At 45.7% G+C, this 13589-nt stretch overlaps 1 protein-coding gene and 1 long non-coding RNA gene across 14 annotated transcripts in view; one reads left to right on the plus strand and one right to left on the minus strand.

Annotated features, from left to right (window-relative positions):
- Positions 1 to 672: 672 nt before the first annotated feature.
- On the minus strand, positions 673 to 6003 carry LOC138060975 (uncharacterized). Of its 3 annotated transcripts, none has more exons than XR_011134505.1 (3): positions 5865 to 6003; positions 3485 to 3695; positions 673 to 2099 (listed from the first exon to the last, which is right to left on the minus strand). It is a non-coding gene; the product is annotated as an uncharacterized lncRNA (long non-coding RNA). The 3 variants fall into 3 exon arrangements; XR_011134506.1 differs by having other exon boundaries at positions 3485 to 4257; positions 5865 to 5943; XR_011134504.1 differs by lacking the exon at positions 5865 to 6003 and having other exon boundaries at positions 3485 to 4903.
- Positions 5122 to 13589, plus strand: part of SLC6A6 (solute carrier family 6 member 6) — a 54965-nt gene continuing 46497 nt past the window's right edge. For 2 of the 11 annotated variants that reach the window (XM_068907256.1, XM_068907257.1), the window contains exons 1-3: positions 5880 to 6045; positions 9796 to 9831; positions 12374 to 12439. In XM_068907256.1, the coding sequence (XP_068763357.1) occupies positions 5937 to 6045; positions 9796 to 9831; positions 12374 to 12439 (211 nt within the window). In that variant the 5' untranslated portion in view covers positions 5880 to 5936. The other 9 variants (XM_068907260.1, XM_068907263.1, XM_068907264.1 and 6 more) reach the window with 9 other exon arrangements.

The raw sequence follows: 13589 nt of genomic DNA on the forward strand, positions 1-13589 counted from the left end.
TAAGACTAAGCCAGCAAAGAACAATGACATCATTAAAAAAACCATTATCTGTTGATCTTGTCATTAAATTCAGTGGCAAATTTAGGCAGGCATCGCAAGATTCAATAAGGGCTGTTATTTAGTAGTTAGTTTGGGTGAAAAATGATTAAAAGAGGTAAGTTATAATACCTCTAGTACTAGGTAAGCTGATTTAAAAAACAGAATTTTCTGGGAAGTTCAAGAACTGGATTTATTAATGCCACATCAAATAAGAAGATGAGTACAAATTTGGATTTTTGCAGAGAACAAGGGCTCTAGAGTTTCCTTCAGGGAACAATCCTGTGTTGGCGAAGGAATTATCAAGAAGAACAGCCAAGCCTTTTTCATCTTTAATTGTTGTGGTTCTGTTTAAAACAAGAGCTTGATTTTCAGCATGTAGAATGCAGTTGTGAAAGCAAATGAATTTCTTGATTTGTCAGTGATTGACTAAAATCTGCACACATACTGGTTATTTTAATTTAAGGAAAAGGGATTTTGTTGCTTTATCCTGTTACATAACACTGGATCTATTCTCTCTTGAATACACAAGTATGTTTATCGTTAATCTTAAAGGGAAACAGTCGTCCTTCAAAATCTTTTCTGAATGCTTATCTCTTTTTTACAAGTTAGACTCCAAATGACTGGATATGAATTAAAGATGAAAACACATTGTTTATTTTTTTAATTAATTACTTTAACCTCATTTTATGCATAGTTGTTTTTACTGTTTTTTTCACAATAGCAACAGCGAACAGAAAAACATGGTTTTAAAAGTGACTTGAAAAATGCAAAACATATGGTACATGCAGCATCCAGCAGGAGACGGAGTACCTGTTATTGTTTTTTAACTCGTTTTTATGAATCTGGCTAGCTTTCGGTTTGGAGACATTCTTTAATAATACCTGTATTTTTCATTCTATAGTGCATTCCTTGCATGGACTTTAAATTGCTCAAGAGCGCTTGAAAAATCACAATGTAAACCTCTGGAAACATGAGAGATTTTTATTTCCAGGTAGCTGCCTGCCATTGAACTTGAGCTACTTGCCTTCTTCCAAAGGCCAGCGTGACCACTTTGGTTGCAGGCTATCTGGTTCCAGTTTTGCCCCTCACTGTAGGGATCAGCCCATATTAAAGAACAGACATTTCTAAGCTTGCCTGGTGTTCAGAAAGGGTCCGCTCCAGCCTTTCAGCCTTGCAAAGTACCTCGAGTTAACATGTCATTTGCTTGACCTAAGAAAAGGACCAGTGGAAGCAATCCCATAATGGCTAGGCAGTTTCAAATATAAGCAAAACAGGCCACCAGTAGTACTAGAATTACGTTGTTAATATAATTTAAAGCCAGTGGGACTAAATTTCAGGAAGACCTGTAGCTTTTCATTGTTTTTGTTTGTTTGTTTGCTCGACTGGTGCACTACTCCATCACGTGCAGGTTCACATGATGGGAGGAGTGTACAAAAACCACAGGTCATGTTTTGATTTTTGTTTGATTGTTATTTATATAGGATTTGATTGGATAACTAGGAAAAATTAACTGTCCAGACCATAATTTCATCCAAAATAAACACGGACTAGAACTACAGCAACTTAGTGGATTGCATGGATTAGTGAAATATCCTGCTCTGTAATAGAAATAGCAACAATTCTTTTCCCCGATTTAGTAGTGCGTAAAATCTGCAGTCCAGAGTCACTGCATGATGTGCAAATCCCTCGCAAAATCTGGCATCCTTTTTTGAGTTCAGGGTCCTTTGCCATATGGGGGAACCCCAAAGGCTGGCCCCATATAGCGCTGTACACAAAGTTTGCATTCGGAGAATCGTTCACATGATGAGCTTATTCAGAGGATCCTTTTGCCATCCTTGCCTAGATACCCTTTTTTACACGTTGTGCTGTCCACTCGTTGCTAGATTCCTGCTGGACTTTGTGCCTGGTTACATTTTGCTTTTTTATTTTAATGTCTGTATGTAAAATCTTCTCAGTCCCTGCAAGACCTGCTCTTTGTTCTTGCCCTGCCTTGGTCCTGAGTCCAGTAAACAGCATGTTCCCTTTGGCAGCCAGATATTGAAAAGAAACAAGTTCTTCTCCTGAAAAAAAGCAAGAAATATTGAATCCATTTCAATTTAAAGCAAACGAGAATTTGCTGAGGGTACCCTAAACCGGGATGTTCTATCCCTCCACCCATCCACTTCTCCCGATAAAAATCTGACCTAACTCTGCCGTACATCTGTGTTTATGTGCACCCGTCTGCAATATTAGGCAGTCGCCTCACTGCCCTTTCAGACGTCTTTTACAGGGTGCAAATACAGAGAATCTCATTTGACTTTAGTGCCTTCTTAGTAGATTTACACATGTTGTAGCCAAGCCTGGGATTTGGCCCAGTGTCTTTTTTAAACCCTGTGACCCAGACATGGAGATTAGAAAAGAGTTATGTTATTGGATTAAAGAGATACAAGAGGTGCAGGTGCACACCGTATCTGCACCCAACACCTTTCCATAAAGCAGATCAGCCTGTTCATGGGGAAAATAGTCTCTAGGATCCTAAAGAGGCAAAATGCAGAGGAAGGTGATCACTAAACGGCCTTGCGCAAATGTGCCAAAACATGCTGCTGCAGCTGATTTGCAAGGCAGGCACAAGATTATATTCTGGTTTTGCATAGCATTTATCCATAGCATGGATAAATTTTAGACATGGTAGCCAAGTTATTGGAATTACACCTACCTATAACCAGTATGGTTTTGGCCTATCGTATTTAAGTGTTGGTTAATGCTTTCTTGGTAGGCTTTCTAGGGGGCTAGGCTCGATTCTGCTGTTAATGGCACCAGTGCACATAAGGACTGAACCCATTGAAACCAATGGAACTGCAGAACTAAAAATACTGAGAGGAGATGAAAACCAGACCTAGGGGAACAGATAGTAATTTCAGGCACCATTTGTATACTTAATGCTATACGCACGCATATGCCTTGTGATTTGGGCTCTAGCTTCTGACTTCAGTTACGTAACCGAGCTGGGGAAGCCAGAGGAATTACGGCCGCCTTATGCTGCTGCAACCGAGGGCAGAATGCCCCCCACCACCTATTCACGAGGCAGGCACGTTCTCAGAAGTTGTGCTGTCTCACAGTGAAACAACAGACAGCGAGGCACATATTTATGACACAAAAGGACTAATTATTATTATTATCCCTATTAGTTCCAGGTACTGTTTACATGCCCCTGACTCCAAAACAGCTTTGGGCTTTTTTCAAACACAAAGAGCAACCATGTGCTTTCTGTGACTGACTGCTTTTTTTTTTTCTTTTTTTTAAGTGGTGAGAAACAGCAGAACAAGAGAGAGCCAGAGAGAGAAAATACAGGCTTTGATTCCTTTTGATTCCTCTAGAGAACTTGAGCAAAATATTCCACTGCTGTCAGTGGTACAGCTGTGCTGGCAGGATCCTGAGCGCAGACGAGGCTCCAGCGGCTACTTACGTTTCGCCGATGTGACTGCTGGGTGCTGGTCTACGCTGAGGCATCCTCGCTGCAACCGGACAAGTGGCTGCACCGGCGCGAAATGTTTTGCCTTGTTCCCTAGCGCAGCCACCGCCGCTTGTGTTTGTGGTCCCCTCGCGTAGCAGGCAGCTGCGTCTCACAAAACGCTGTCGCTGCCTTCAGCGGAGGGAGGATGCCTACAACTGCGAAGCTGCAGTGCACAAGAAATCTGAATCACAACACGTAGGTGGCAGCATGTGCTACATCATGTAATTAGTTTACACCAGTCTGTTTAGAGGAGATAGCTCTTCAATTAGCTGCCTGTATCATCTACCTGTATCTGTTTTGCACTTAAGAGACCTGTTCACTTTGCAAATCAACTCGGATAGCGGTAAATGGTAGAGCGTGTTGGAGTCAGTCAGAGTGCTTGTGCTACCCCGGCACACTGTATCGCAAAGGGCGAGTTTTTGGAAGGGGTGCAGCTCTCTTGCACGCTTGCGTGAAGCAGCCAAGGAAAGGAGCCTTTCCTAGAGCCTCCCTGGAGGTTGCTGTGATAGAATTTGATCCCATCGCTGCAGGTGACAGGCATCATAGGGGTGTCTCCCGGCGACCGCTGTCCTTGCGTACGGTGTGGGAAGGTAGGGGTTTCCGGGACAGCAGGGCTGCATGCACTATTTGCTCTTCTTTGGTCAATCTCTGCTGTTCCTAGTGCACAAGGCTAGCACGGAGGGACTTCTGCAAAACGCTGGCGGCCCAGAAACTCCTTTTCTCAGCTACAATACACGGTATTTTACTAGCTCTCCCGCAGAGGTTGCATGAAAATGCCCAGCGATTCTATAAGCCAGCGTATCCTTTTGTTAACAAAAATACTGCAGACGAGGGGAGGGGAAGAGCGGAGACGTTTTGAGTCGCAGACCCCTTCGCCTGCGAGAGAAAAGCACCAGCTCTCGGCGCGCTCAAACCGCACGCGCCGCAGAACGGCGCCCTGCCTCGCTTCTGCTGCTGGTCGCCCGAGCTTGTACTTTGTTCAGCAGCTCTGCGCCAGGGTGGCTGGTGCGGGGGACTGCTCTTTTGGGAGGTGGGAAGAGCGGAGAGAACACCTGCCAGGCCACGCTTCCTTGCGCTTCCTGCAGCAGAAGCTGCCTGCCAACAAGACCAAACGCCCCCCAAAACCCTTCTGGGCGACCCGGCGCCGGCCGGCCGGCTCCGCAGTTGGAGCCCTCGCCACCTTCCCACGGGAGCCAGCGCCCACGGAAGGACAAACCCACGGGGCTCGGGGGCGGGCGGCCGCCGGGCCACGGGGACCGCTCCGCCACCGCCGGATGCTTTGTTTAAAAGGCGGCCGCTCTTTGTTTCAGAAATAAGAGTAATTCCAAAATAACCGTAATTAAAAGCACAACGGCAACCCGCCCGCCCGCTCCCCCGCCCCTGCCCTGCCCTGCCCGCCCGCCCTGGCCAGCCCGGCGCGCCGGCCCCGCCGACCCCCGCGCCGCCTCGGGGGCAGCCCCGCGCCGGGGGGGGGGGGACCGGGGCCGCCGCCTGCCCGCCCTCCCGCCCGGGCTCCGCCGGCGCGTCTGCGGCCAGGCCCCTCCTTCCCCCACACCCCTTCCTTTAGGCTCCCCCCCTCCCCAGCAAAGAAGAGGCCGTGCCGGTGTTTTTCCACTCAGCAGGATGGGTGATGCTCAAAGCTCCCTCATTAGACAACAGACACGAGAGGTCAGGAAGAAAGCGCTTATAAATTACCGTTTCCTCTCGCTCGGCGCTGCTAGTCGCGCCGCACCGCTCCGCCGGACGCGCGGCACGGGCGCAGGGCGCGCAGGCACCGCGGGCAGCGGACGCAGGTACCGGCGGCGGCGGGCGAGCGGCGAACAAAGGGCGGCCGGGCCGGGCCGGGCCGGGCCGGGCCGGGCCGAGCCGAGCCGGGCCAGGAGCGGCGGCGGCACCCTCGCTTTGTCCGCGCCCCGCCGCTGGGGCTCCCCCTCCGAGCGGCCCCCCCCCCCCCATTTATTTATTTATCCCTATGCCCTTCCCTCCCCGCTCTCGGCTTTCATTCCCCGCACCGCTCCTTCTCCCCCAGCGGGTATTTTCACACACCCCCCCTCCCCACCACTACCTTGCGTTAACTTTTTTTTTATTTTGTTTTGGAGATAACAGTTTGCAGCGTGCGGTGAACCACTTGCTGGCAGCCCTCCAGCGCATCGCGGCCGCTTCCCCCCCCTCCCCGCACCCCCCCGTCTATTTTTGCCATTTTCTCTCGCCTCTTCCTCCCCCCCCCCCCCCCCCCCCGCCTCCCCGCTGTATTTTTTTCTGGCTGCCGTGCGCTAACCTCAAGTTAAGAGGCTGGTGCGGGCAGCGCTGCATCGGATGCTAGTGGGCCTACCTGGTGTGTGCTGCCGCTCCTGCTCCTTTCTTTTTTGTCTTGCTTTCCTTTTGGTTGTTGTTCCTTGGCAAGATGCAGCCAAAGTCGGGACAGGACTTGGAGGAAAATGCCCGGGCTGCACAGGGCAGCTTACTGGTCTCAGCTGGGTGCCGGAGAGCAGTCATTCGCTGGTCGTCTCGGGGTAACTTGGATTAAAATTTTGCCCAATGGCTTTACGGTAATGAATGCCCGTCTCGGTCTGGTAGCGTAACGGGCGGCGTGCAGGAGGACGTGCGAGGTTGCCGTATAAGACCGTGTGAGAATTTATTTGAGTTTCACATAGATGAAGCAATGTGCGGAGCGCGCGTTATTTTATGAAGCGGAAGGCAAGCCCCGTTTTCTTTAGACAGCTCTAAGACTGGCAGCGCTTTGTATTTATAAACTGTAAAAGCTGATTTCCACTGTTTAGCGAGAGCTGCGTTTAAAAGAAATCACTGATTAAACAAAAAAAAAAAAGTGGCGAGAGAAGATCCAGATAAAAGCTATGAAATACAACCTCACACATATTTCAGCACACTTTGTGCCAAGGTGTAAAGGCGGAGGTTTTGGTTAGCTCCCGTCTTTTTTAACCGTATTGGGAAAGGTATTAAGAAAATGTTCTGAGAGGAGCTGGTTATGTTTATAGTGCTATTTTGGCAACTGCAGTATTTTTTTGCTTGCATGTCAAAATGTTTCAAGTTTTGGACTAGCAAAAAAAGTGAGACAGCTGGGTTCACGAGACGTGTAACTGTCTGTGTACTCTGGTGCTCGGGTGACAGTTACTACCAGTTTAGGTTTCATGGCTTTGGGCTTTGTGAGTAACTCAGGCCGTTAGGACGACCGCGCTGTTGTGGGGCGTCGTGAGGGACGAAGCGTTGGTCAAAACCTTGCTGGTTTTGACAGATGGGTGCTTACCTCTAGATTCGGAGTCGAGCGAACCGGCTGCTCTTTGGCATTGCCTGCCCCTGCCCGAGTAGTACGGGAAGACTTCCCTGAAGGTTGTCCCCAGGAGTACAGTGTTGTGATTGGGCACAGGGCGATTTTTTTTTTTCCAAGTTTGTAAGAAAACTAGCTCGCTAACCCTGTAACAATGTCACTGGCCCATAAGAAGGGGGAGTTAGCAGGTTGAAGTATGAGTCTGGCAGGAGCCCATCTTCGTGCTTAGACTGACACTGGAAACTTCAGATGGTATTTTTGATGCTTCCAGAGAGAGCGTCTTTTGTATTTCCCCTTTGACTCTCGCTCCCTTCTCCCTGCTTTGCATTTTCTTCTTCTCTTTATTTGCCTACGTCTCACCTTCTCTTTTCCTTCCCCTACCCACCTTTCTCATGGGTCGGGCTGCTTTGAGGCTGCCCCCACTTGGGGGCGACAGACACCTTTCCCTCTCCCGTGGGTCCCGCTGCCAGCTCGCCTGTGGGAAAGGGCACGAAAGCACCACCCGCGAGCGGGCGCCTACGGGCCAAGAGACCAAAGACTGCTTCTCGCTGTCATTTATTAACCTGCATCTTGTAACGTGCGCTCTTAGGGCGCTTGAAAGCCCCTTCTCTTTTGCAAGTGCTGGGTAATTTTCTGTGATGCTGTGTAAAAAGCAGGAGAGGGCAGATGGCACCGGGGTGTTTGGAGGCAGGAAGAAGATGGTTGCGTACTTGGAGGTGCTGGGTCAAATAACCTGGGTTTCTTGGTTTTAGGGACCTTGGTCTAGACTGCAGTGCAAGTCTGGAGTACTTCAAATGCTACCCATTTTTCTTTTATTTTACTCTGGTGTAAATAGGAGCAAAACTTGGTGTATTACTCTGCTGGTAGTCACTAATTTATAGCTTACTGGGGGAGGTTGCCTTGAGGTTCCTTAAATGGCAGAGGTGAAATGTTTGGGCTGTGGCAAGAGTCTTCAGTGTGTTTGAAATCATGTATGAGAAGTGCAACATTGCCGTGGAAAAACGTAAAGACGCTTTTAGATTGGCTTACTCCTTCTGCACGGCGCTTGTGCAACCTCCCGTGCCTGAGTGCAGTTATGTTTGGAAAGCCCTAGGAGGAACTTATCTCACAGCTGAATGTTGCAAATATTTCAGTGAGTTTTCTCTTAAATCAATACTGCACATAACCAAGACTGAGCTACATCTGAGTGGCTTCTAGCCAAGTCCAGTCGGCTGGATGTTTCCAAGGACTCACAGGCACGAGTCTTTCCGCGGGTTTCCGTGGATAGTGATGCTCCCAGGATTATCGTCAATGCACCTCAAGGCTCAGAAGCAATTATTTTAATTTTCCCCTTCTAACTCTGTCAGCGCCCCTCAGTTTTGATACGAAACCCCGGTTGCACCAGTAAGGGGAGTCTCTCTACAATTGTACAGTGCCCCGTTTGGGCATTTAATCATGTTGGCAAATGACTCAAAAAAAGATTACGGTGCCTTGTTTCTTTTAAGCTTAACTACATTACAGCACATAAAAACAAATGTGCAAGCTGTGGTAGTTAAAGCCTTGTACAAGTAATGCTTATTTGATCAATCATACTAATAATTTGTAGATCATTTAAGAAGGGCAACTTTGAATAGGGTACCTACTCGGATTGGTGTTTCTGACTTATCATCATCATCCTCACATATGTGACAAGGAGAGGATCGGTGTTATGCTTTTTAAAGTGATCCTGGCTCTGGTCCTCTCTGGACACAGAATTGAAGTTTATTCTAACGCCACTTCTTTGGATGGACTGCTTGTAGGATTGAGTCCTTGGCATTTGGGGAAAAAGCTTGCGAATGAAACTCCAGTGATTTAACATGTGTTGAACTTCCCCATAAATGCATATTTACTTGAATCCTCAGCTGTTGTAGTGCCATGGATTTAATTGATTCGTGCTAGCTGAGTATCATCCCAAGGCTTATAAACTCTAAGCAGTACTCTTTAAATTGCTAATTGAGGAGCTAACACTGATAAAAGAAAATCTAGTTGAGAAGTTAAAAAGTGAAAATGCATTTGTCCATCATCCTTCTTTTCCCAAGCTGGTTGCCATGGGAAGGGCTGCCATGCTACCAATCTGTGATTCTGCAAACGGCAGATTAACCATGGCTGCTGCTCTACAGCATCTGCTGTGTTTATATCAGTCTCTTTTTCTCTGTGGTTTAGCTTGTCTAGATTTATACAAGCGAAAGGGAGATCAGTACTAACCCAAAACTGCTCCAAGGGCATTCACAGACCGGCTATGTCTGTGGAAGGGGAGCACAGTTCAAACCCATGCTTTGCACGTGAGCCCCGAGCTTTACATGGGAGGTAGGTGGGTGGCAGGAGGTGGCAGGAGGGTGGCTGTTAAAAGCATTTGCTCTTAGGGAGGCTTGTTCATTTTAGCAGTTACTGGATTTCCTGTTGTGGGTTCTCCGTTGCCCAGAATTGTCGCAGCCTTGAAGAACACCATCATTTGCCATGGTTGCAGGACTTGGGTTTAAAGGCCATCGCTGTTTCAGTACTGGGTTAGAAAAAAAGGTTACACTGTGCCAAAATGCAGAAGGAACGCCCCACTTCAGGGTGGTGATGTAGGTAGGCTGGCCAGGTAGAAGAGGCCAGGTAGGTAGGTAGAGGAGCAGTAGAGCCACAGGGCTATAATTGAGTTGGAAGGTAACTAGAAGTTCTTCCTTTTATGCTTCAGATCATGTAGCATTTGCATTTTATTTCACTGCTACAGTGTAATTTCCTTGCTCGTGAGACAGGTAGAGTCAACACTTCTGTGATGTTTTACACAGTGTCTTATTATTGCATTGTTACTACGTTCAGCATCCTCATGTTCTTCAAAAACTTCAGTTCACCCAGATGAAATTCAGAAAATACTATGCATGATAATGTTAAAACATGCCTAATTTATCTTGCTAGACCCATTTTTTTTCTTAAAATTTTTTTTTGCTTTTTCCTTTTCTCTTTTTTCAAACAGGAAGAGAAAAAACATTCAGAAGAGACTCTTCTTCATGTAAGTGTTATTTATGCTTGTTTATGAAATTACAAAAGGGTTATAAAGATGATTAGAACTTTCAAATACTGAACACTTACCATCTGTTCATAGAAAGCAAGTATGGAGCATGTAAAAATAGGCTGTAGTTGTACAATAGTAATACTCGGCAACTGTTACCTTAAATCTATCTATCTGTGCAGTTCTTCTGTGCACGTCAATCTAGTATTTAGGAACCATTGTAAAGCACTTTACAGCTATTTAAGCAGCATGCCCTTACAGTAGGTATGTGAATTCTGTGGAGAGATAATACTGAAGTGATTTGCCCAAGACAAAGAAGATATATGAGTTAGCGTTCATTTCAGAACTCCAGAGTCCCTAATTCCCAAATCCTATCACAAGAATAAGCTTCTCCGTCTTGGATTCTACATAATCCAAGTTCTGGCTATAGAGTCGTTTGTTTGCATGCATGTATACCTGTGTGTGCATGTATATGTGTGTCTGAGAGAGAGTGGGCATATGCATATTTGGCCTCAAATAGCACATAGGTTTTCCAGGTTTTTTCTATAACCTCTGATGATACCCATTAAAACAGGAGTAAATGCAACCATCCATTGGTGAATACTGTTGCAAATGTTTTTTGAAAGCATTTGGCTCCAGACTAAATGCTCAGTCTAGGTGAGCCAGGTACAGTATTCTTCATGGGACAAAGAGAGCTGCATGTCATAAAAGTACAGGAGTTTTTCCACACCACCTAGTGACTTGGTTTGCTTGCCGATGTCTGATTTGAAAACTCTTGAGTAGTAGAGCAAGTTTGGCTCTGGTATTTCTTCCTAGTAAGTAAATTTGATTAAATGCTTTAAGGGGCTGCATAGACGAAGACTGTCATTGCCTTAATGCAAAATTAGCTTAGCAAGGAAAATGACTGCATTGTTCGCAATGCAGGGCCTGCTTTGCATAACTTCGAAGCATGCACTGTGTCAAGTGGCATGGCAAGCCCACGAGCGCTCACATCAGGCTTATTTCCCATAAATCAACATTTTGTTGGAAAAATAACACGGATATCTGAATTTCAGCACTCCATTATGCTTGCATAGCAACTGCTGGTTAATATGTAGCAAAATGCTGTGTGGTAACAAATGTTTTTTTGCTATTGTTGGGCTGGAATGTTAGTTCAGCTTCTAGATAAAAGCGGCTTGTGCAAGGCGCCCTTGTAGTCCATGATTTCTGTGGCTTGTATGGTAGTTTTGTAGTCAACCATGTTCTTCTGTTCCTTTTCCCCTGTGCTTCCCTTCATTTTCCATTTTCAGTTAGAGGTGGGGTTAGGTAGAGGCGGAGAACTGGAGGCCCTTTGAATCCAGCAAAACACAAGCGTGGGTTTACATGAGGCCCACTGCTAGTTAAACATCTGTTGAAAACACTCCTGATTCTGATCGTTTCTAGCAGAAACGTTGTAAGACACTTTATTTTATAGCTTTACACAGCAAGTGTTCTTTGGCTAGTTTTATGGCTATCATAGCACAATCTTTCCAAAGAAAAGTCTGTAGTAAGTGGAAACCCCTCCCCCCCCCAATGATTGAAGAATTGTCCTTTCTTGTAGCTGGAATCCCAGCTGAGACTAGCTTAAGAGTTTGTATCTTTGAGAAGGTACATCATCATTTTTAAAAGGTAGCTGAGGAGGAAAAATTCCAGAAGTCTTTTCATTATTACAGTCTTCAACTTCAGGATTTCATTATTATTCCGTTCTAATATAGGAAATTCAAATGTCTTGAAAAAGCATGTGAGGCACATGCTTCCCAGAGATGTTAAATGGGAAACAATATAACAAAACCATCTTTAAAGGAAGAAACTCCAAATAGAGAAGAACCCAGCAGAGAAATCCTAAAGATGTGACTGTATGGTGTCCCAAAATTGTAGACTAAAGCGTGAAGCCTAGTGCGATACAGTTTTGAAGAGCTTTCTCTAGTGATCTTGATTTCATAAACAATTTATCAGGAGCCTCAGAAGTCCAATACATACACTCTAAAGTGAAAGAGTAATAAAAAGTTTCTGGTCCGTAGGCCATTTGCGATACATCCTTCCATCACCTGCTGTGGCTTTTCAGCAGCTCAAGGCAAGCTTTAAGCATCAGAGCCTCTCTCTTCTGGTTCTGTGCATGAAATACTATGACTTAAGACTTGATAACCCACTTTGTGCCTGTCTGTGCATTGGCTCCCCTTGGCTTCTCCAAATGTAGAGGTTTCCAAAAGACAGTTAAACTGTGGGGACGTGAATAGCGAGGCTATTGCTAAATGCCAGGATCGTGAAGCGTCCAGGACAGGGACCTCTCCTGGGCCGTGTGAACTTTCAGGAGGGGGGTTTACTCCTGTGGTGGTGAATGCTCAGTGGGGATTAACCCCTTGGAGTGTGAATTGGACAGGCCACCATGACGGAAGGTGACCACTTTGAAAAAGGACTCTCTGTGACAATAACCAGCCATAGGTAGTTGTAATGATAAGAAAAGGACCATCTTATTATTGTCACTTTGCGACAAATACTACCACAATTCATTACTTTCCATCAGTGCCTCATCCTATGGAGGAATCACCACTGCCCATCCACATTGAGGAGGGGACAGAAGTCCCGATTGGTGAGTGCAGTTGGGATGGGATATTTCGAAGGGGAGGGTTATTACGGTACATGGGTTTATATTCCTCACGTTTGTTTATACCCATTTATCTTTGAAAATTCTAAGACTTGTTACAAATGCTTTGCTTTTTTTTTTTTTTTTTTAATACTAGCATATTTTAGTGCTCCTGAAGATGGTTAAATACTACTATTTGGTTGGTTTTCAGCTAATCATAGACAAAATATGTAATTTATGCAGTAATTTTGAAAGCTTGCATGCAGACTCTCTTAACACAAGGCTGGAGAAGACCATGAGTATCAGTAAAATGGGAAAAGAGCTAGTTCCCCTTCACCCTTTGACCTAGTGTTGAGACTCAGAATAATCTGCCAGGTGGGTCTGCAGTTTTCGTCATGCTGACACTGCCCTACCTGGCACCCTGCACACTCATGTTGCATACACCACTGAACAACCAGAAGAGAGTTAGAGGGGTTGCCGTTAGCTGGGTTGCACATCAGAGTGCTGTACGCCCCCATTTCTGAACTCTGGTGCTGGTATATTACTGCTACATGGATATATAGCTCTTTTTTTTCTCTTTCTTTCTTTTCCTTTTTTTTTTTTTTTTTTTAAGAGGAGCAATCTGTCAGATAGCCCATAAAGAAAGAGACTAAAAGATCAATAAGTTTGTCTGTGGTGATCTCTTTGGATTTTAGAAGGCTGTGACCACATCATTTCCCAGAGCCCCTTATTCAACCCATTCTTGGATGCATGCCGTAAGTGTGCCTTGGCTACCACATTTGGGGTCTGCGCTGTTGAGCAGATGTGTCTCTTCAAATAACTTTTTCTTATTCTACATCCTGGATTTTTCCATCCTTAAATTTAAGCAGCTGCTCCTTGTCCTATCATCTTTTGAGCTAGATTAATTATCTGCCTCTACACATAGTACCTTGAAGGTATTTATAGCTGGATCTCAGCCCAGGAGTCTTCTCATTTCTAGACCATATTAATTTAGCTCCCTTACTCTCTCCTTAGATCTTTTTTATTGCCCTTATTTGTATTTCCTTTAATTTTTCTATCCCCTGTCTAATCTGTGGCTGCTTGAACACCTTATGCTATTTCCACTGTACCTGTTTGAACATAGCATTATGCCTCAGCTTTCCATATGATCCCCTCA

This window comes from Struthio camelus, chromosome 14 (genome assembly GCF_040807025.1).
Source record: "Struthio camelus isolate bStrCam1 chromosome 14, bStrCam1.hap1, whole genome shotgun sequence".
Lineage (NCBI taxonomy): Eukaryota > Metazoa > Chordata > Aves > Struthioniformes > Struthionidae > Struthio > Struthio camelus.